General features: G+C 31.9%; 3 protein-coding genes across 4 annotated transcripts in view; 2 read left to right on the forward strand and 1 right to left on the reverse strand.

Moving 5' to 3' along the window:
* The window catches only part of LOC119834838, a 45,683-nt gene extending 34,260 nt beyond the window's left edge, over positions 1–11,423 (reverse strand). The window contains exon 1 of the mRNA XM_038359353.1: positions 11,209–11,423. The gene's annotated coding sequence lies outside the window, so the exon portion shown is untranslated. The remainder of the gene's footprint in view (positions 1–11,208) is intronic.
* Positions 11,424–11,585: 162 nt separating this feature from the next.
* LOC119835226 lies at positions 11,586–16,095 on the forward strand. The gene is made up of 7 exons (XM_038359930.1): positions 11,586–12,250; positions 12,332–12,493; positions 12,690–12,841; positions 13,676–13,872; positions 14,526–14,600; positions 14,938–15,085; positions 15,584–16,095. Exons 1-7 carry the CDS (start codon positions 12,165–12,167, stop codon positions 15,796–15,798), a joined length of 1,035 nt encoding a protein of 344 aa, XP_038215858.1. The 5' UTR covers positions 11,586–12,164; the 3' UTR covers positions 15,799–16,095.
* Positions 16,096–20,075: 3,980 nt separating this feature from the next.
* Positions 20,076–21,421, forward strand: part of LOC119835136 — a 2,513-nt gene continuing 1,167 nt past the window's right edge. The window contains exons 1-2 of one of the 2 annotated variants that reach the window (XM_038359795.1): positions 20,076–20,601; positions 20,862–20,930. In XM_038359795.1, coding sequence (XP_038215723.1) covers positions 20,162–20,601; positions 20,862–20,922 — 501 coding nt within the window. In that variant the 5' untranslated portion in view covers positions 20,076–20,161 and the 3' untranslated portion in view covers positions 20,923–20,930. Of the gene's footprint in view, positions 20,602–20,861; positions 21,087–21,421 lie in introns of those variants that run through there. The other variant, XM_038359794.1, reaches the window with a different exon arrangement.

Below are 21,421 nucleotides of genomic sequence, written 5' to 3' on the forward strand. Positions count from 1 at the left end.
TCTTGTATAAAACAAAAGCACATGGAGAGTAATCTAAGCGTCATTATAAAAAAAACAGCACTAACAAGAAAGCAACATCTCATGTTGCATTCCATTATAAGTAGTCAATAATGATTCAACTATGTGTGTCATGTTTGTGTGTCGCCGGGTGTCAGATGTGTGTCCGGTTGGGATGCGAGCGAGGCCGGGATATGTAGTAAAGGTATATAGTATAGTACACGACTAGTAATAAGTTGACCCATTATATTACTGAGGTATGCTAGCTTATACGGGAAAATTATTATAGTATGTGTTTTAACATTTCTGTAATAATAGCAATCAAAACACACCAAATATTCTTATAACCACAGGTCCTAGCAAAATTTGAAAATTGTAAAAGAAAATGTGTACCCAAAAAAGTGGGTTAATTTGGTCTTAATAATTTAATTCTAAAATCATCCAATTTGCAAACTTAACTTCACAATACGCAAAAAAGGAATTACAATTGAACCCTATAATACGGCGTACTTACTGCTAAACTAAGAACTAACATAAGAATTAAAACAAATTCATCAAATTCAACAGCGCAAATCATTTGCCCCAGTAATGTCAAAGTCACGTAAGTGCGTTAACGAGGTAATGCCTAGGCCGGTGATTATCTGTTGCACCACATGGTCTTAAGGTCATATGTTAGCCTTTTAACTATATAATTAAAAGACAGAACGTATTTTCTCATCGAGGATTGGGTCACGGAGTTGCATAAGTATTTGAACCAACTACAGTCGAAGCTCAAGAATTTCCCTTGAGTGCTGCCCAGGCTGGGACTGAAAGTTTCTGCGAATAGTTTGCCGTTTTCTTTTTGATACGAAAAAAATCTCTAAACCTCTTTTTATAGAAATTGCTTTGTTGCGTAAATCTATTTTTAAAATGTGTAAGCAATATCTTAGTTATTTCTCAAATTTCACATATCATGTTTATCAAGTAGAATTTTGATAAACTTCTAAAATTAATGACTAGTTTACTATTTCACTAAACGTGGAAAAATCGTAATTTTATAATAGGCCAGCAAAAATTAACTTAAGAGTTAGTCCGTATGGCATAACTCATAAAGAAGCAAATCGTAGTACCTACTACTACTTACTGAAATCGTTTAATGGTAACTTCTATTGCTATGAAATTTAAAAAAAAATGCCAATACTAGCAAGATAATTGAAATATGCAGGAGCTATTTGAAATGGACTTCCTTTAGGACCAATACGCGAGTTGAAACAATAATCCCAGTAAATCAAACCACGAGGTAAATTTTCCAGTTTTCTCGTATTATAGTTTCAATTACAAAACCTTTTCCCAATGGTTCAGTTATATTGTTACAGTTGTCGTGCGTTGATACAGTAACAAATAACTATCGGTTACAGTGGACTGACCCACATGCGGTTCACAAATGAGAGCTGGTTAACTATGTACCAGACCTAGGTATATGAGCGACAACATTTGATCTTATTTATCCAGCATATGCGAATGCAATTTTTAAAACATCGTTATAATCTTATTCCTCCTGTAAATACAAAAAATATTTAAAAGTCATCACAAAATAATGTCTACGATCGAATGAACATTCGGAACCTATTATTAAGTACTGATTCTTACATTAAAACAACTTTTATAAGATAAAAAAAAATTTATATTATAAATCGTTTTTTTTTTTGGGAAGGTGTATATATTTGAAAGTACTTTTGGTGTATGCTGGTATCTTATCAAAATTGCTAAGGGATTTATTGATGCATGTTTTTAATTACGATTTCAATTGGGATTTGCAGAGTACATAAACAATATCGAATCATGTACAAATAAAGAATCAATATCGCGCAGCACGACCTCTCCCATTCCATGCACATGTTCCCGCTGGGATCCTTTCAAGGGCATTGAACATTTATAATTACTGTTCTGTTAATCACTACTTAGTATAAAACAAAGTCGCATTCTCTGTCCCCATGTATACTTAAATCTTTAAAACTACGCAACTGATTTTGATGGGGTTTCTTTAAATAGATAGAGTGATTCAAGAGGAAGGTGTATATGTATAAAAACATATTTCACCGAATTATATATTTCACCGCGGGCAAAAGCAGTTTTATAGTTTTATATAATTAACATATAAAAGCTTAAACTATATGAATTTTAATATGTATTTTATGCGAAAATTTCATCATCATCAGCCCATATATGTTCCCACTGCCGAGACACATGCCTTCTATGAGGGTACATGCCATAATGCGAAAACTTCAATTCCTAGTAAATATCCCGTAATAGGTACGCATTTTTTCGCAAACCATCGACGTAATCTTCAATAACGCCGTCGAAACACGCAACAAATTATATATAACTAACTGTTACTTCACTTAAGATAAGAAAATCTATAGTTGAGTATTTCTTGTGATTGTCGATAGAAAACTTCCCTCAGTAGCAATTTCGTAAAGAACCCATTGTGTGTTATTACCAGCGCTGTATGTAATCGGTTCAATAACTTATATGGCAATAATCATTTGTTACATAACGAAATATGGATCTTTTTGTGTCTCGCGTAAGATAAAAGCAACTAATAAAACGTTTACAACCTAGCTTAAAACTTAGACTGAAATAATTATACATAGTAACGTTAATTTTACATTGTAGGTTGCAAACCTATTAACTCAATAAACTACTAAATAAAATCATTATATTTTATATCACGTATTATATATTTTATATGATATTCAAGGAAATATTTAGAAAAACGCTGTTTTCTGTAAGCACGGGTAGATTTTGGCGAACTTCGATGGACTCGGGTTTTTTTTTATTTCATAGCGGGCAACTGAGCTGGTGGTTTGCCTGATGGTAAGCGATCACCACTGCCCATGAACATTCACAAAGGTAGTGCCTCTGCGAATGCGCTGCCCGCTTTTATGGGGTAAGGGAAAAGGAAAGGGTTAACGACTGGAAAGAAGGAATGGACTGGGACGGGTATGGAAAAGGAAACGGGCCTCCGGCTCCCCCAATCACCGTACGAAACACAGTGGCATGCCAGTATTTCGTGCCGGTTTTCTGTGGGTGTGATACTTCCCCGGTGCGAGTTGGCCCAATTCGTGTCGAAGCGTGCTCGACTCCCACAATACAATCATAATCCACATAATAATACGAACGTTGCGGCGTACATTAGAACCAATACAAACATCATGCCAAATAGCGCAAATAAGCCTTTAAAATAAAAAAAATGTTAATATCTCATACAGAGTTTCGTTTATTCCATTTCAAAATGAACCCGTCCCCTTATGTTCTAGCTTTAATATAAATATATTTTTGTAGTATGGTATAGGTACATGAATTTCCTACAGCATCACAACATCCAAATATTAGATGACACAGATGATTACTCTCACGTTCGCTGCGGTTCGGTTAAGAACATAAATGGACACATTGTTATCTTGAATGGGTGAAAGTTCGGATAACAGATCGCTTCTTTTCATTATTTATTCTAGAACATAACATAAACGAGTTATACGCTTTTTGTTAACAGAAAATCGTTTTATTACGTGTCCAAGGGCCAGTTGCCACACGACTTGACGATAAAGAAACTGATAGCTTATTTACACTTTTTGACTTATATTTTTACCCATAATAAGAAAAACTAGCCCGACCATATTCAGAAGTAGTGAAACCGGCTATAAAAACCTACTAAAAGTTCGCTAGGTCAGTGACTGACCTTTCATTAGACATTATATTACATACTAGCTGTGCCCGCGACTTCGTCCGCGTGGAGTAGTTATTTTGGGCATAATATTTATTTTTTGTTTTGAACATCGTGCGGCGCGGGTGATTTTTGTCGGTGTTATTTTAAAATTGTAATATCTTTTAAGGTGTTCATTGAAATTAAATGACGTCAAAGACAATATTGTTCACAATTAAATACTCTTAATCAATAACATATTTATTTGGATAAAGATTAATATTATTACGTTGTTACAACTCTTACAAATAATGCATTAAATTCGACCATATTTGATTACCCTAAAAATGGTTCTAATAAGGTAACCTTAAAAGATAGACATATAATGTCGCGGACTTATTTTTAGATCATTTTAAGAGGAATAATTCTTTCATACATATATTTTTCGTATCTTGAACCGTTTTCGCAGCGCACGCAATAGAAGCCCTGAAGAATGAATAATTTTTCCCGTTTTGTCCACATTTTTCGTAATTTTTTCGCCCCTAATAGTTGCAGCGTGATGTTATATAGCCTATAGCCTTCCTCGATAAACGTACTATTCAACACAAAAAGAATTATTCAAATCGGACCAGTAGTTCCGGAGATTAGCGCGTTCAAACAAACAAACAAACAAACAAACAATCAAACAATCAAACAAACAAACTCTTCAGCTTTATAATATTAGTATAGATTCTGATATTATGATTATATGATAAAGTATATTTAAAATATTATTACTTCTTCTTAAAAATAATTGGATTGAAATGTATGAACAGCAATAATTTAAACAAATATTGTATTATATCTTTTTACGAAAAACATGTTTTAATAGAAAATCGTATAATATCTAGAATATACATTCTTTGTTTCACTATGAAATTATTTATGAAAACATCGAACAACGAAACATTCTCGTTTAAAAATCAGTTTGAAGTTATATTTTTTTCCTTATAAAAACAACTACACTGTATTCACAATTTAATAACAACAGATAAGATTCTGGCCTATATAAATATATCTATTGTCCATTCACATAAAAGATGTTAAAAAGTTCTACATTAAAATATATTTAGTTTTCTTAGTTATCACTTATGTTTTAATGTACATTAATTCCTGCAAACATAAGTGCATTGAGTGCCGAAGTAACGATACAAAAGCATTCCTGAATATGTAAATCCGTTAATACATTTTAAATTGAACGGCAAACTTTTAAGCAAAATAAATACACGCAGTTCGTTTATTACTTTTTCAATTACCTTTCGCGCAAAAACGATTATAAATTTATATACAACTGTATTAAAACCTTAATCAACTTTTCATTAATCAATCGTAAATATACAAATAATTAATTTACTACGTAATAAACGTAAGCTTTATACTAAATTAGATATACTTTACTTCACGTTACAATATGGTAATACCGAAACAAATTACCAAGCCTAAAAAAATATAACAATTACTAGGCCGGAGTTATCAACCTGTATTCAAAATAATATTCCCAACAACGGCAACGTACACAAAACACGTATAGTATTTCCTCATTATCAAAGGTAAATAATATATCAACTTTCACCAAGAACAATAATTACAAGTGCAACGACTCATTGTGGACCAATTAAAATCGCGGATGCAGCATCTAGCGCACGCCGCGTGCGCATCCCCACCATCAAGGAAACGATATCACACTTGATGGCTGTACGTACTCCTGTTTATGTAATTAGGAAGATGCTTAATTGCATTCATCGTAAGCAATACAGAAGTGACATAACGCAGCAACGTTTTTTGGACCTGTAGGAAATTTATCGGAGTTGGATAGATAATTTGTTACGTGTGAGTAACATTATTCTAAGATCTCATTAGACTACGTTGTAATCGTCGAGGAACCGACGTACGAGTAACTACATATACGAATATAAAAGGTTGGGTTAATATAATTCACAATAATTAAAGAAATCATAACCATTATCATCGCATAATCATTATACAATTATGCAAAATATCAATAATGTGTACACTACCTATATTAGTATCTACTTATTATTGTAGCACTTTACGTGTAAAATAAGACTTCTGCGAGATTCAACTGGAAATACTGCTACAAATTTTCAAATTTAAATTGTATTGGTAGGTAAGTCTCTATACCTATGGTTCTATTTAAAAAATAAGGTCGCTCTGATCTCGATATGGTTGATACCCAAATGCTCAACTTTAAGCCTCAACTGGATCAAAATACAATACAGGTATATATAATCTATAGTATGCAATGTACACATAATATAATGACTGTCGTCGAAAAGCATTACCTGGGATTCTAATAAATTGATCCGCGTCAACGATCTCAATCTCAATCTGAACAATATTATATTCACACAATATTATAAACGTGAAAGTAACTCTGTCTGTCTATCTGTTCATTATGTCTAAACCATTGAACCGATTTTGATGAAGTTTGGTACAGAGATATTGACTTAGTATTGGAAAATTACAGGCTACTTTTGCCCAGGAAACAAGGCGTGTGAGTAAAATAGGAGATGGAAAGATAGTATTTTCCTATTTGTTCATTTCGTATTTCGTATTATTTAAATGTACCTTCTCACTTGACTGACGTGGGAAAGTAGCCGAGATCTTCGATAAAGGCACAATGCACGTGACTCGATTCATAATACACAATACAGTATTGACCACTGCAGTTCACACTCTCGCAAATAAACGTATAAACGTATTCATAACGATTGTATGTGTGTGTGTGCTTATTGTATTGGAAATAACTTTAAAATTTATTTATTTTGTTATGAATATCGTTGTTTGTTTTTAAAAAAGCTAATATTGTCTTAACAAGTTAATATTTTGACAACAAATAATTAACATACATAAAAAACAAGACGAACTATTGTCACTATCACCGACAACCCTTCTAAGCATCCGATCCAGGAAGTGAGACGGCATCGATGGCCGATCTCATTCCATGCTAGTCACACCGTTCCAGGAACACGACTAGAGCTCATGCTTTACAGGACACGGCTAATTATATCCGTGGCACCGCGTTCCCAACATACGTGTACTCCTGTCTGCAAGGCGCGCCTGGACGATTTATAACACATCTTAAGGAACACGATGTATTAACTTACGGCTGTGTTCTTTTTTATTGATCAAAATAGACGGCTTAGAAATGTGAATGAAGTGGGGAAAGATGGACTTTGTTGCATTGTTGACAGGTTTTTCAAGAGAAATTATTTGTAACGAATAGATAAGAACGAAGGATTTGATATGAAAAACTGTATTATATGTTCACAGATAAACAGTTTTTTCACAGTTTTTATCAAACATATTGTACAAAATAAATCGTGCATATAAGCCGGAGGGTTTCGTAGGATATTAATTTTTTTTTTTTTTATTGACCTGTGAATCATTTACATTCAAAAGACCAGGTTTAACAAGCACCCATGTTACCCATGGTCACTAATAGGGCTCGACGGAATTCAGGGGGATTTTAATCGGTAGGAATCCGACATAACCCACGGCCTTTCCCTGAGAGCCATTTCTATCTATGTAAGATTTACTCACCATAAAAATGTGTAAAAACAAGGATTCTCTAAATACGTCCCAAAACAGACGATTTCTGTTCTATTTAAATTCAAGACAATCTCCAGATTTAACAATACAATGGAGGATTGTACACATTCCTAGAGCGTCACATACCGACTAACCATGAAACATCCACAATTCTACTATTGCAACATAGATGATATCGCAATAGGTCTTTCAAACGTCGATCGAGAACAATCGTAGCAGCTTTTCAAGTATTCCCTAATGGCGAAAGCGACAATGAATATTTAGCTAAAGGAAAGTGTTTTTGTATTCCGCAAAAGACGCGATTATCGATTTGTGTATACGGAAAATCCTGATATAGTTACGGAGAATTTTAATCGAAATAAAATATAATAGTTTAAAAAAACTATAAAACACGCTTTAACAAAAATCATATTTTGCAAATTGAAAACTGGAATAATTTTATCAAATTAGTGTATTGTCATCGGTCCTCAATAAATCTACAAAGTTTGAACGAAATCTGGCCGTTTAAAGTGGGTCAAAATCGCGCCCAAAGAAGTCAGTTACAAACAAACAAACATACAAACAAACAAACATACAGGTGAAGCTAATAAAAAGCGTGTAAAAAGAAATCAAAATGGTAAACTGTAACGTAATCTATTCTTACTTATAATATATTTGGTTATAGTATGGTTATATTGTATTCACATTGTATGTGTTGTATTACATAGAAAATTTTCACGACAAATAACTTTTAAAATACATATGTTGATTTTTCCTATTTGTTTGATAAATCACGGTATATGGCTGAACTTAAACATATTAATGATTTAAGTAATAATTTAAGAAATCACACAACAAGAGATTGTACACATAGAGAAGATACAACTTTGAAGGGTGTGAAAAAACTTAAGTATTTGGAGCGTAAAGAAAATAATTATTTTCACCAAAAACCTAAACTCCCTTCAAATTGGCAAATCTTGACCAAATATAAATGGTAGTCCCATTTATATTGGCATGAAATCCATGGTAAATAACAGCTTTTGAATACAAAAAGAACCATCTAAATCGGTTCACCCAGTAATAAGCATGAAGAAAAAAATGCTATATCCTGAAGTTTGTTAAACTTAAAAACCCTAGTTACCTATGCAGGAAGCATTACTGGACATTTGTTTACAATATTACTTCATACCTTTACGACACACTGATTAATGGCATTATATGTACTGATTTACATTCGCGTGTACGTGATTTATGTGAATTAGGGCTTCTGTATCGATTAACTATGTAGGTACCTATATTGTATAACCAAGGATGAAACGTACATAATGAGTTTCACAAAACATTTTTATTCGACGAGATGTCCAAAAGATCATGTCGGTTAATTATTAAACATTTCATAGCTTATATTTCTGTGAGATGGATGAAGATGATTAAAGTAACATTACATATACAATAACTATATCTGAATATACGCGTACCACGTCTTATTTCATATTTATCCTTGTTTATGTGTAATGTTCATTGCGTGAGTTATACCAATAGGTATGTTAAAATAAAATTGGAGACATGAAACATTACATTAACATTCTATTGCAGGAAATTTCTTACGGCAATATAATGTCAGAATTATCAACAAAAAACAACATACAACTTAAACATCTTACCTAAAGCTTTTCCAATATTCCATTTGGAGCCAGAAGTGCTCTAGCCGCGAGCGTCTTAACTTCAGCGAAACAAAAGCAAGCGAAGCCTTGAAAAGATCTAGTATACCTTAGTTATAGAGATAAAATGTCACCACACAATGGATCATTGAACTTCTAAATGCGATATTTTCCAACAATACGTTGTAAAAGGTATATCGCTATGGGAAGGCGCGTAAAGGCCGCGACAAAGGTTAATGGGGTCCTTCCTCATATGCACTGGATATGGGTTATGAAATGGCTTTTCATATATGGGTATAATAATCTAATATTGCTTGAGATATTTTTAATTAACGTGATTATTGTTATGGAACCTTCGGTCTTAGTTTATTACGGTATACTAATTGGATAATGACGCAAATAACACATGGTAGTGCATTCATGAAGAATAATGTTTGCGCGGTAAATTTACAATTTTATTTACGGTTATTTTAATGATCATTTATATGTTCCTTACCATGTATATTTCTATTTGGAGTTTACATGAACGAACAGTAGGCGATAAATATCAACCTACACGAGACAGACATACATCAGAACAATGGAAAGAAGAGAAAGTTAGGAAAGAGGTACATGGTAAAGACCTAAAATTTATGTAAATATATTCAAAATGTATTATAATATTCATGAATACATTTTAAAAGATATTAATTTCGCGGACCGATAAAATCACAATTCTCGAAATGAGACTTTTTGAAGTCTAAAAAGGGGATGTTCTAAATTAGACTAGTTTTTTTGGTTTACCTCTCAACTTTTGACTAGGTCAACCGATTTTGATGATTCAAATGATGAGACCTTCCGAATGGTCCAATTTTAACTTTTTAGTTCTGAAGGCGGGTTATTCCTGGTATCTACGTGTACGTACGTACCTATCTACGTGTTAATATACTAGCTGGCAATTTTAACGGAATCTTAGCATCGTACTAACGTTTCCGTGCTGCAACTATGTCGAGTTAATTAAAGCGCTGCGACCTGAAATAGATCTAATAAGCGTGTCTTTTGTTTTTTAACAACTAAAAGCAAGAGATCTCAACAGCTCGTCTCGTGGCGTCTCGTCAGTCACCACGCGTGTGTAATGTGGCATGAAATCGCTTCCACTCATGCGATGTATTGCTCATTTCGGTGTAGTAAAAATTTATTGGAGACATTTTTTATGTTATTTTTTTTCATCTTGTTAGGAATATTGCTGGGGCGCGTAAGAAGTTACGGTGGACTTTTGGACAAAAAATTTCCTTCATAATTTTACGGGCTCTCGCACGACAATGTCGAAAGCATGTTTTACCAGAGATAGAATTCTCAAGATGGAGATAGGGTGCGGTGACGAAAAAATATTAGAAAATATTATATTGGGCACTTTAATGCAAATATTCATTTATTCAATCCCGGCAAACACAGTTCTGACTTACTCTTATAATTTTGGGGTATGTTGGCGATTCTCAGACCTACAAGAATTTCATATATAATGTCATTTAAACGTCTATTTCATATAATATAAGGATATTATAGGGTTTTCCAATAAGCACAGTTGGTATGATAAAAATTTTATGACGAATATAATAAATATTTTTAGTTAGAATGAGCAATTTGCATCCATGAATGAATTGAAATTTCTTATCCTTGGTTGTAAGGGTATCCTGATACATGTTCTGTGTCAATATACACTTACTTTCACTGTCAGCTAACATTTAATAAAAAAAAAGTATATTGTGGTGAAGATCAAAAAAATCATTTGCCATGAATAAATTTGTATATTATGACATTGTTAATATTTTAACTAGCTCACAAGAATAACTTGTATTGTTAAGTGTTCATTTCTTTATATAACAAATTTCCCTATACATAAATGCTGTTATGTATACATGTAAATATGAGCATACTTTATTTGGTATAAAAGAATTTCCACTTTTTCATAATTGACTATCAATTGTTGTAAAACAACCTAGTGTTCATTTCACAATCCTGCCGAAAATTACTGTTTTATTTTGATCAAGTCTCTATTTTTGATCATCTATACCCAATAAAGGATATTATATGATAAGCTTTGTTTTTAATAAAATAACATGATGTTAAAAACTCTAATACCCTAGTAATCTATTTATCTTACAGGTTTGTTATTCTGGATGCCATCTATAAAATGTATTATATAATGTAATATTTTGATTTATATAAGCCTGATAAGCCCGCATTTCTTTTTTTAAATTAACACAATATTCAATATAAATAAAAGTAACGTACCTTCAGACGAGAATCGAGATTTACTTTCAGACGTTTCGGTCACAATTTATAAAATTTACTACTACTGCTGGATACTATTTAATAAACAATGTAGAAACACAATTTTAAGTATAGTTTAATACATATTTTATACTGTTTCCATTCACAATTTTCATAAACACACAATTCCTAAAATCAAACAAGCAAGCAACGGCTTCTATCACCACGACCACTCGGAAGACAGAAGTTGACATTTGGATTTTGGGCTTTGGCAGTCGGCAGTCCGATGACGGATCGGTACATAGACTATACATGTCTTCGGTCACAGTGTTAAATTCTAGCATTTCGGGAAGTTATTATTTTTTTATTGAATAGTTAAAAAGATTTCATTTTAATACTATTATTAATTTCTCCTTTGCTCTCGTGGAAAATCCTTTCCTTTAGCGAATATCGCATTTGCTGTGGCCCTGTCAAAGAGTAGATAAATATGGCCTTATATCTGCAAATGTTAATCTGTGTATCAGTTGCCCGCAATTACAAAATAAAATAAATCGTCGAGTCACAAAAGGAATACCGAACACAAATGTGTAAACGCACCATAAATGTCAGATCCAAGTGTTTCTATTTATAATTTTCATTGGTTTTCGTTCTCCAATTTCCAATTTCCACACAAACGTCAACTTGTCAGAAGCAGTAGATCAAAATATGTAATCTATTTTTTAACCACTTTTGACATTGCGATAAAGAAAAATGTACAAAATTAGATTAAAACTTGATTTTAATTTTGAATTGCTTGTTATGGTTTAAAGTGTATCTTTATTCTATACAATTCACTTGACTACTCTCTCATGTTATAATAAGTAGTGTTTTAATCAACTTATCTTAATATATAATTAACATAGGCATAAGAAGTCATTTGTTCCCTGTGATAACATTTTATTCGAACGAAATATGTTTTAAATATATTACTAGAAGCGATGTTCAAAATGGAACCAGATTCAACAACGTATGATATTTCAAATTCATCAAAAGATGTTTCTTTTCCATTTTGTGTGGGACAGTGGTATGCATTAACAACATAATTTGTATTATATTCATTTAAGTGTAATGATTTATGTTTTAACTTTTAACTTTTGAACTGCAGCAATCTTTCACTATACAAACATTTTGTCAGTGGTGAAAAGAATACAGAGATACAATTAATTGAGCGGTTACAAACATTTGGCTTACTTCCCAAAACCATACTATGCCTGGAAAACAAACCAACGTGTAAAGTGATGTGTAAATCTGCAAGAGTAGTGGACAGGTTTGTTTTATATTTCTCATACAAATCCTTGTATACATATATGCATGTTATGTCTATCTACTCATTTATTTATATGTATTTCTGTAAGAGCTGTCATGGTCCAGGAGTTTAGACCTTGGGGTCGGTTGTCATAAAGCAATTCCCAAACCTGTTGTTATGAAGACACTAAATGCTTTATAATGAAAAATATTTTCAGAGTGCAATGGATATGCGAGGGATGCAAAAGGAAGCAACCAATCAGAATAGGGTCCTTCTTCTACAGGCTTCAATGTACTATGGTACAGGCTCTGCAGATGATACTAGCTTGGTGTGAAGATGCAGATGTGCATGTGGCTGCTGAGTTTTTTGGTATTATTTTTTATTTATTTTTAGTGATTTAAATATTGAATCTTAAATTAATTTAATCCTTTAATTCATTGTAAAAAATTTTTGCTCTCAATATTTTATTTAAATCTATATATGATTTTAATTAATTGATATGATAAATCTCTGAGCATCTAAAATTTGTATTGCGATAAAGGATTCAGATTTTACGTAGTTCCCCATTGATGGTACATTTTTTTTTTAATTAATAGACTATAGTTACTTCGTGTCATTTATTATTCACAAATACCTAATGTTTTATTGTATTACATGCTGGCAAAATTAGTATTAAGGTGAGTATATTACAATACCAACAACATCATTTGAATTCACTTAATTCATACCAAGTAATATAAATTTAGCTATTTTTATGTTCGAAATTTACCACCATATTCCCATCTCTTCATTAGATAACACTTATGACATCACATTAGGTACTTTCTTAAAAAGCCTTCAGTTAAAAAATGCAGGAATTTTATTACATACTCTTATAAGTTTATGTATACAAATCTATAAATACATTTGTTCATTTATTTATCAAACCACCAATATGTATATAGTTATGTTTTGATATGTAAATACACTAGCTGTTTCCCACAGGGTTTCTTGAAAATTATTTCCTAGAGAGAGTGGGATGCTTTATTGCTCTGTCCTGGCTGTAAAAAGTAGTCTATTTATACTCTGTTCTCTTTAGTCTCTCCAAACACAAAAATCTAACGAAAACACTCTGTTGCAATGTAAAAGAAAGACAAGTAAATAAACAAACTGTGTATATGATATTGTACGAATTGAATGGTGTGGATAAATAACCTGTTTCAGATGTAAAACCGCGAGTAGCAGTAGCTATCTACGACAAGTTAGATGAGCTTACAGCATCCGAGCTAAGTAATACCAAGCTTGGCGGCGAAGATGCTGTGGTATTGTCGGAAATGTACCCAGATTGCTTGAATAGATTGTCTCCCGATACCACTGACCAGCCACATGTACACCAGATATTAATGATGGCAGATACTAAGGTAAATTAAGAATTTGTGACCAAATTATATAAGTTGATACATTTGATTTAGGATAAAAAGAAATATATAGACTGTCATATATAGACTCAGAAATAATACCCATTTGTTGGTACGGATTTTCAAAATCAGTTACGAAGTTGCAGAGTTTATTAGGTTAATGCATATAAACAAATATCTTATCTGTTTATTTTAATCTATGTGAAGCAAATTGTTGTATTCCATTTACAAAAATTACACCAAGGGCTGAACTAAGATTAGGCAGATATACATAATTAAGACATTAAATCAATTAAAAATAACATTTAATGCACTGCAATGCATTCACACAAGAGTATTATCTACTCTTTTGTTTATAATTAATGGTAGAATTTCAATCACTGGGCCACCTCTTATTTTATTTAAGTTTTGACTAGATTGCTCTCAATATGTCAATAATAGACAACCAAAACTAGTTTTTGATATCTAAAAATTGTTAAAAATACTTATACATAGAAATTTTTTAGACCTGCTAAAAATAGACAAAGTTACTTATAGAGCATCATTATAGATGCTACGTTTGTTAAACTTATAAATGTATTATAATATATATTATAACATATTTGTTAAACTTATAACCTCTATATGTATTTTATGTATTGAACTCTTTTTTTCAGCATATTCCAACTCACTACAGATTTCATGTTATGAAGAATCACTTGAAGAAAGTATCAAATAGTTGTAATGAAGAGGTAACAAATATGATACTAAATATTATAGCAATTATTTAACAGTAATGTGATTTAATTGTTTTGTTAATTTTACCAATTTATAATAATAAAAAATATTTAGGACAAATTAAATTCGAAGAATTTTATTAACTGAACTCAGGATGGGTAAATAGTAATGCTGGGGTGACACTAGTGGCTCTGTCAGTATTGAATGTGTTTATTGCTTCCCTCAAAAGGAGATAAAATACTATAGAGAAATACCTCCCATATAAAAGAGCTTAGCCTAAAAACTATTCTCCTGATTTTTTTTAAGATAGATAATTTCTTATAAAACGTGTAAAATTATTATTTTTTTTAGTCTCTGCAAGAAGAAGTAGAAAATACACTATCCAGTGTGACACATGGTAACTCACTGGTAGTCAGCGGAAATAATATACCAATAGTCGACGGTACGGCGTCTATTGCGCAGTTGGTGCAACATTGCGATGTGGAGATGCAGCATTTTTGTAAGTTTATGCGTTTTTATTAAGGATCCGTACGCAAAGGGTAAATGGTACCCTGCTATTTAGACCTCGCTGTCCGCCTGTCACTAGGCTGTATCTCGTGTATCTCAGTATCTTGACCATTTTTTTTTTCATTTGATCTTTAGCTTATTTGTACAAAATTAGTAGTTGATATTCAATAGTGATTTATGATATGATTTCTTTTTGATCTGCAATTTGTTGCCGTTTCTATAATCTATAATGTTGGTTGGTTGGGAGGACGCTGGATAGAAACCCGCATCATGATCTTTTATTTAGTTAAAGAGAAGATGTGTAGAATTAATGTTTTTTTTGATGGTTGTTTTTTGTATATATCTTCTCTATGGTTTTTTATTTCTGTGTCACGCCAACTCGTGAAATAAATGTCTTTCCTTTCTTTGTTTCTCTCAAGGATTTGTAGCAATATGGCAGTGAAATAACAGTTTTAAAAAAAAGTCCATCTTGTATTATTATTTTTTTCAGTGAGCAATCGCATATGGAGTCAAGCGATTACTCTGTGCAATGCCTCCCGTGACCTCTGCAGTGGAGGCCCTTCATTACTCTGTGCTTCTACCGTTCAGAGATATTTGGATACTTCTTTATACCGACTGCGATATGGCGATGGTTTCTATGAACACATGTTGAAAATCATAGCAAACAAATTCACGGACAAGTATGAGATTTGTAAAGAAGAGTGAAGAGTTTAAAGAAAAGCGAGTGAAATAGTCCAATATGAACCCTAATATTTATGGGGTAAGGTTGATAATATATGTATGTGACTAAACCAACAATGATAGACCTTCATAGATTAAATTAGTTTAGATGAAATAGTTAAGTCTATACATCAAAAAGTTTTTTTGAATATACAGTGTTTGTCTCTCGATAACTCAAATGCCGTATCTTGTGGAAGTTTAAAACAAAAAGAAATTTTATAACCAGTAATTGAAACAAAATATTTTAAGATTAGAATAATTAAGTTGTTTTTTTACATAGTTGCTATTATAATTTAAGAAACTAACATAAGCTTCCTATGAAAATATTTTTAATCTCATGAGTGGTCTTAATCTCAAGTAATGAAAAACTGCAGTTGAAAAGTTTAATTGATTTCAATAATTTGTATGATAAGTAACTGCTATATTATGTGGTCAATTTATATCTAGATTGTATTTGCAATATAATAGTAAAAAAAAATAAACTCATATAAAACACACAGTACTACATGGAAAAATTTGTATCAAATATTCTATTATTTTAATATGTATTGGTTTAGTTTAGTTTTACCAACAACTCATTGGTCATATCATAGTTTACTTAGTCAAAGTTTATTTTTCTCCAGATATTTTAGGTATTTTTGTTTTAGATAATTGATTTCTTAAGGTTCATAAAAACATGGTATGACAATATATTATTGTCTGTGATATTACATGGTTTTTGGACTCAGTTGAAAATTTAATGGAGTTTTATAAAGTGGTATATTTGAGGTTTGTGTAAATTAAAAATTTGATTGTTAATGTTATTGATTGCCTAAGATTGATATTTGGAGTTTTTGTTTATTTTTAAAAGATATTAGACAATAACTGTCTTGTTAACGAAGTGTTAAATTGCGCATTTATTAGCTTTAATATTGTGTGGTAAGGTTGATATTGGCTTAACATTATAAAGCTTATTGCTGCTCTAAATGCATTAATTTTGTATCTATTATATATAAAAAAAAGTTATGTATAAAAAACAATACAAAAAAAATTGTTACGTTGATCTGAAAAACAAAAATTAGTGCCTTTACGTCGTTGAATATATCGTGTAGATATAGGGGTTAAAATTATAAGGATTTTAAAATATGTTGTTTAAATTGATATTATGAGTACTAACGATAGCTACGTAATAAGATATAAAATTTTAACTACATAGAAGAATGTTGCAAGATTCATAGAAAAATTTATTTATTTTGTAATTAAGTAATCAAGTACAGAAAATAGCTTAACTTACTGTACTTTTTTTATGTCATACCGGGCAAAAAATCAACCTTACCTTGAATAATTATTATTTATACAAACACATAAAATATGTTAACTATACAGACATTTAAACACATTAATTATGATTGTGTTTTAAACCTTCTATGGGCTATTTTAATGAATAAGACTATATGTATATAGCATAGTTAGAATTAAAGTAGATATTATAGCGACTGATTTTCTATTAAGTCTTTACACTTAGGAAGATTATTAAGAAAATATATATATTTATGTTTAATAGATTTTGTTTCTACATAATAATACAGTAAATGTGCGATATTCTTTGATATTTATAATCACATGTCTTCTATTCAGTCTTCCTTAGAAGAGTGCCTTATTATTAGAGTTGTTACAATTTTTTGCGATAGATATTCTTTAATTTCTATTTTGTCATATTAAGTTGTATGTTTCCTTATTATGTTTTTAGTTAAATGTTATAATGTTTATAATATAATAAACAATGTGAATTTTTAAATTGATTGTCAGTTAAAAAAGAAATGTTAAATACGTATGGTATAGGTTGTGTTAAGATATTATTGACAAGTTAATGATTGATATAAATTTGTATAATTTCTAAATTCTCAAATGGTATTTTGGATTAAAATTATATTTTTAATATACTGTTTTATTTTAGTCAGCTATATACGCGCTGATGAATTACCCAACCTCATCACAACTGCGATAAGACCATTCCAAAGACCAAGTTTCTACATTAAACTGCATAGTGTTATAAACCGTATCCAGACCCAATCAGCTCTGTGATAAATTTCATCGAAGTAAGTTGAGCGATTTTGTTAAATCAAAAGAAAAAGTAAACGTTTGTATTGAATTTGTAGTAGATGATTATTTTCATCACCAAGAGAATAGATGAATTTGTAGACAATCCATAGTTATTGTACTAGAAATAATAATATTGTTTTTACTTTTCGATTATTTCGCGCCTCAAAACGCAATGGTTTCAAAGAGTTGAAAGTATTTCCTTGCATAAAGAAAGTACCAAAGGGCTCTTGTAATCGAAACTAGATATTATTACCGATACTGCAACATCGTCGAACTAATTAAATAAAAATCTCGAATTCAATAGTACTTAATTAATGTTTCGATCCAATCTTCATACCTAAGGTACTTCAATTAACGGTTCTTTCGCGAACGATATTATTTAATTATTGAAATAAAGCTGTAACGGATATATGAGTTTCGTCAAACAGGCTTAATTGAATGTATAAAAAGTAACTTGAAATGTCATGTCCTGAATTAAAACTCGAATCGATAGTACCTAATCGACGACATGTAATAAATAGTAGCTCTTGATACATAAACATTTATCACTAGCGGTCCGCCGTCCGCCCCGGCTTCGCTTGTGGTACATATTTAGCCTATAGCCTTCCTCAATAAATGGGCTATCTAACACTGAAATAATTTTTCTAATCGGAGTAGTTCCCGAAATAACATTTGCATTCAAACAAACAAATAAACTCTTCAGCTTTATAATATTAGTATAGATTATAGTTCATTATAAGAATAACTAAGTCGAGTCGAGAGTTCTATAAAAATATGTTAATTTGTTTACCTACAATATACTTATATATGGTACAACTGTATAATCTTTAGCTTTAGAAAGGTGAGCGCTCTGAAAGCATAAATATGCAAATACCGCGATGTCGGTCACTCGGTCCTGTTTGTCACAACGGATCGTAAAAACACAGCTGTTTTTAGCGTTGTTTCATATTGTTCCAGATGATTCTTAAGTTCTATGCTTGATACATAAATGCATTTGTTTACAGTACTAGGTTTCCACTCGCGTGTTAAAGGAAAAGATGGATAGTCCCGGGGTGACCCCACACTCGTTCCGTCCTAGTGGGATTTCCGGAATAAATATTATCTAAAGTTCTTTCTCAGATCATAAATTACGCTTGTACCAAAATTTATCCTAATTGGTTCCGTGGTTTAGACCTGAAGAAGAAACAGACATACTGAGTTACTTTCACATTTACAATATTGTTATATTTTAATTTTATTCTGGTTCCAAGACTCCTCATTATAAGGCTTAAAATAATTAACAATTACATCAGTAGGTACCTAAATATTTTCGACTGAAGGCCAATTACTAGTATAATAATATTTTACGTGTGGTACTATTACCTTTAGAAATGATAATTAATAAAAATTAGCGTTTAAATTGGACATATTGCGTGATATGTATTCAAGGTGATATTAAATGTTTTGGTTCTTGTCATCATTCACGTCACGGTTAATCCGTGCATATCGCCTAATCTTCTATCTAGAAGTATGGATCATACACTTTATCCAGTTTGTACGGTCATCCCTTTTAAACACATTCTCGTCAATTAAAGTTACTGTAAACTAGTAAACAGCAATGATGCGATGACAAACAAGACGTGTACCGTTGATCGGCTCGGTACTGTTAGCCGCTGCGCAAGCGCATCGAGACAGGTTCACCAGCTATCTGTGCCAAGTGCCAGCAAACTATCCAAATTAATTGACCTAAATATTTACGATTTAGTCCAAGGCTTTGGAGCTTTCATTTAGAATGAATAAAGGTATAATATATGTATAAGTAAGTGTATGAACAAAATATTGTTTTCGATTGAACATCCTTATAGTTAGTTCATTAAGTTCACTAATATCAAAAAGTTCATAAAATTGAAATGTAAAATCGATGTTTTAACTATCCAGGGCTTATTTACCTTTTATTGGTGTTCGTAGTTTCTTAAGAATACTAGTTGCTCTCCAATGCTTTGTCTATAGAATAGGCAAATAGTCAATATAGTTACCAAAGGAATATCTTATGTTCAATAATATCTATAAACAATTACAAGGCGGTTGAAGAAAGCCCTTTCAAAATTAAGTGATTGTACCTGTTGCTATTATTTCTAGTTTAGGAACGGGTGTTTCGTTAGGATTGCTCCGGTGCCGGTGTCTGTACCGCTATCTCTGTAAATAAATAAAAGATGCAGTAGAGAGCGGCCACAAAGCGGGTCCCGCAATCTGACGCGGCTCAGTTCACCTACAGACACCTTCCGCGATGGTCAACTACAAGAGGGTCGTCTGCGAAGTGGCCGTGCTGTCGGCGCTCCTCGTGCTAGCCGCCGCCGCGCCCGCGCCAGACTGCAACGAAAAACAAGCCAATGATAAACATTACGATCAAAGGCAAAACGGCACCGAGAACTATCGCTTAAACATCGATGGAGTCGTTATCGCGATCGCCCCTGCTGAATCTCTACTCGCCGCCGCGTCTGATTTAGATATAAGCGACCTTCTTGATATTGAGGACTTTAACGAAATTCATAAACCTCAGTCGCCTTTGTACAGTCCTCCGAGTCCAAAACCTGATGAAAATAAGCCACAAGCTAACAAACCTGAGGAGTCTACGCCAGAGTCACCGCTCAGTGATGTTTCTCTCAACTCCGATGTGAAGGGCCAGAAGAAGGATGCAAGCTTACGAAAGAAAGAAAAAAATCAAAGGTAAAACTTTTGTATTTTTATCGAGCAATCATCAATCATTTTCGATCAATAATTTTATCTAAAATCTTTTAATATTATGCTCATTTTTAATCCTTTAGTACTCACCTACTTCGTAATTTGTCAACTTTTTTTATTATTTGTTGACATCTTGATATCTCTTTTGTCTAAGATCTATGACAGAATAAACAAGAGAATCCATGTTAGTCCCAACATCCGCCATCCATCATCACCTGTTGTTAATAAAACGAATTTATTTTCAGATTGAAATATCGCCTAGCGAACATGCTGTTGCCCTTACTACGAAGAAATCGCCATCACTAGAAAAAAAACAATTTTTGATACTTGTCTAAAATGTAGCCATGGATATCGCGTGATAGGATTAATGCATTTATTAATTTTAAGTGATTGAATTAGTTTTAGGTGTGTACTTGTACATGAACTGTTTTGTTAAAAATAAATGTGAATTCTTATTGAAAAATCCCAAATGATGCTTTATTATTATCGCCCTGAATTCGTGGAGTATGAATTGATTTCAAATTCTTATTCTATTTATTCTTTATATATTTATTCTATATTCTTAGGTACCAAACATATACAAATTGTATATATAGTTTTATAACGCTCATTTTGTGTATAAATATTTATTCCTTGGGGTGACCTGGGATGAAAATAGCCTTTGCCACTTTTGAGAGAATGTTCATGATTTCTTCATTGGTGCCTACCTAATTTATAATACTATTATAGATCAGGACGACCTTTTGTACAAATTGCATATCTGTATTGCTTCAATACACTATAAATTGAAATAAATATAATGTTT

Source organism: Zerene cesonia, chromosome 20, assembly GCF_012273895.1.
Source record: "Zerene cesonia ecotype Mississippi chromosome 20, Zerene_cesonia_1.1, whole genome shotgun sequence".
In the NCBI taxonomy this organism is placed as follows: Eukaryota; Metazoa; Arthropoda; class Insecta; order Lepidoptera; family Pieridae; genus Zerene; species Zerene cesonia.

Excerpts from the sequence above, each read along its gene's own strand:
- LOC119835226 (XM_038359930.1), top strand. The coding sequence starts at position 12,165 with ATGTTCAAAATGGAACCAGATTCAACAACGTATGATATTTCAAATTCA. Across the intron at positions 14,601-14,937 it reads CAAATAGTTGTAATGAAGAG|TCTCTGCAAGAAGAAGTAGA; the intron begins GTAACAAATATG and ends TATTTTTTTTAG. Across the intron at positions 15,086-15,583 it reads TGTGGAGATGCAGCATTTTT|TGAGCAATCGCATATGGAGT; the intron begins GTAAGTTTATGC and ends TATTTTTTTCAG.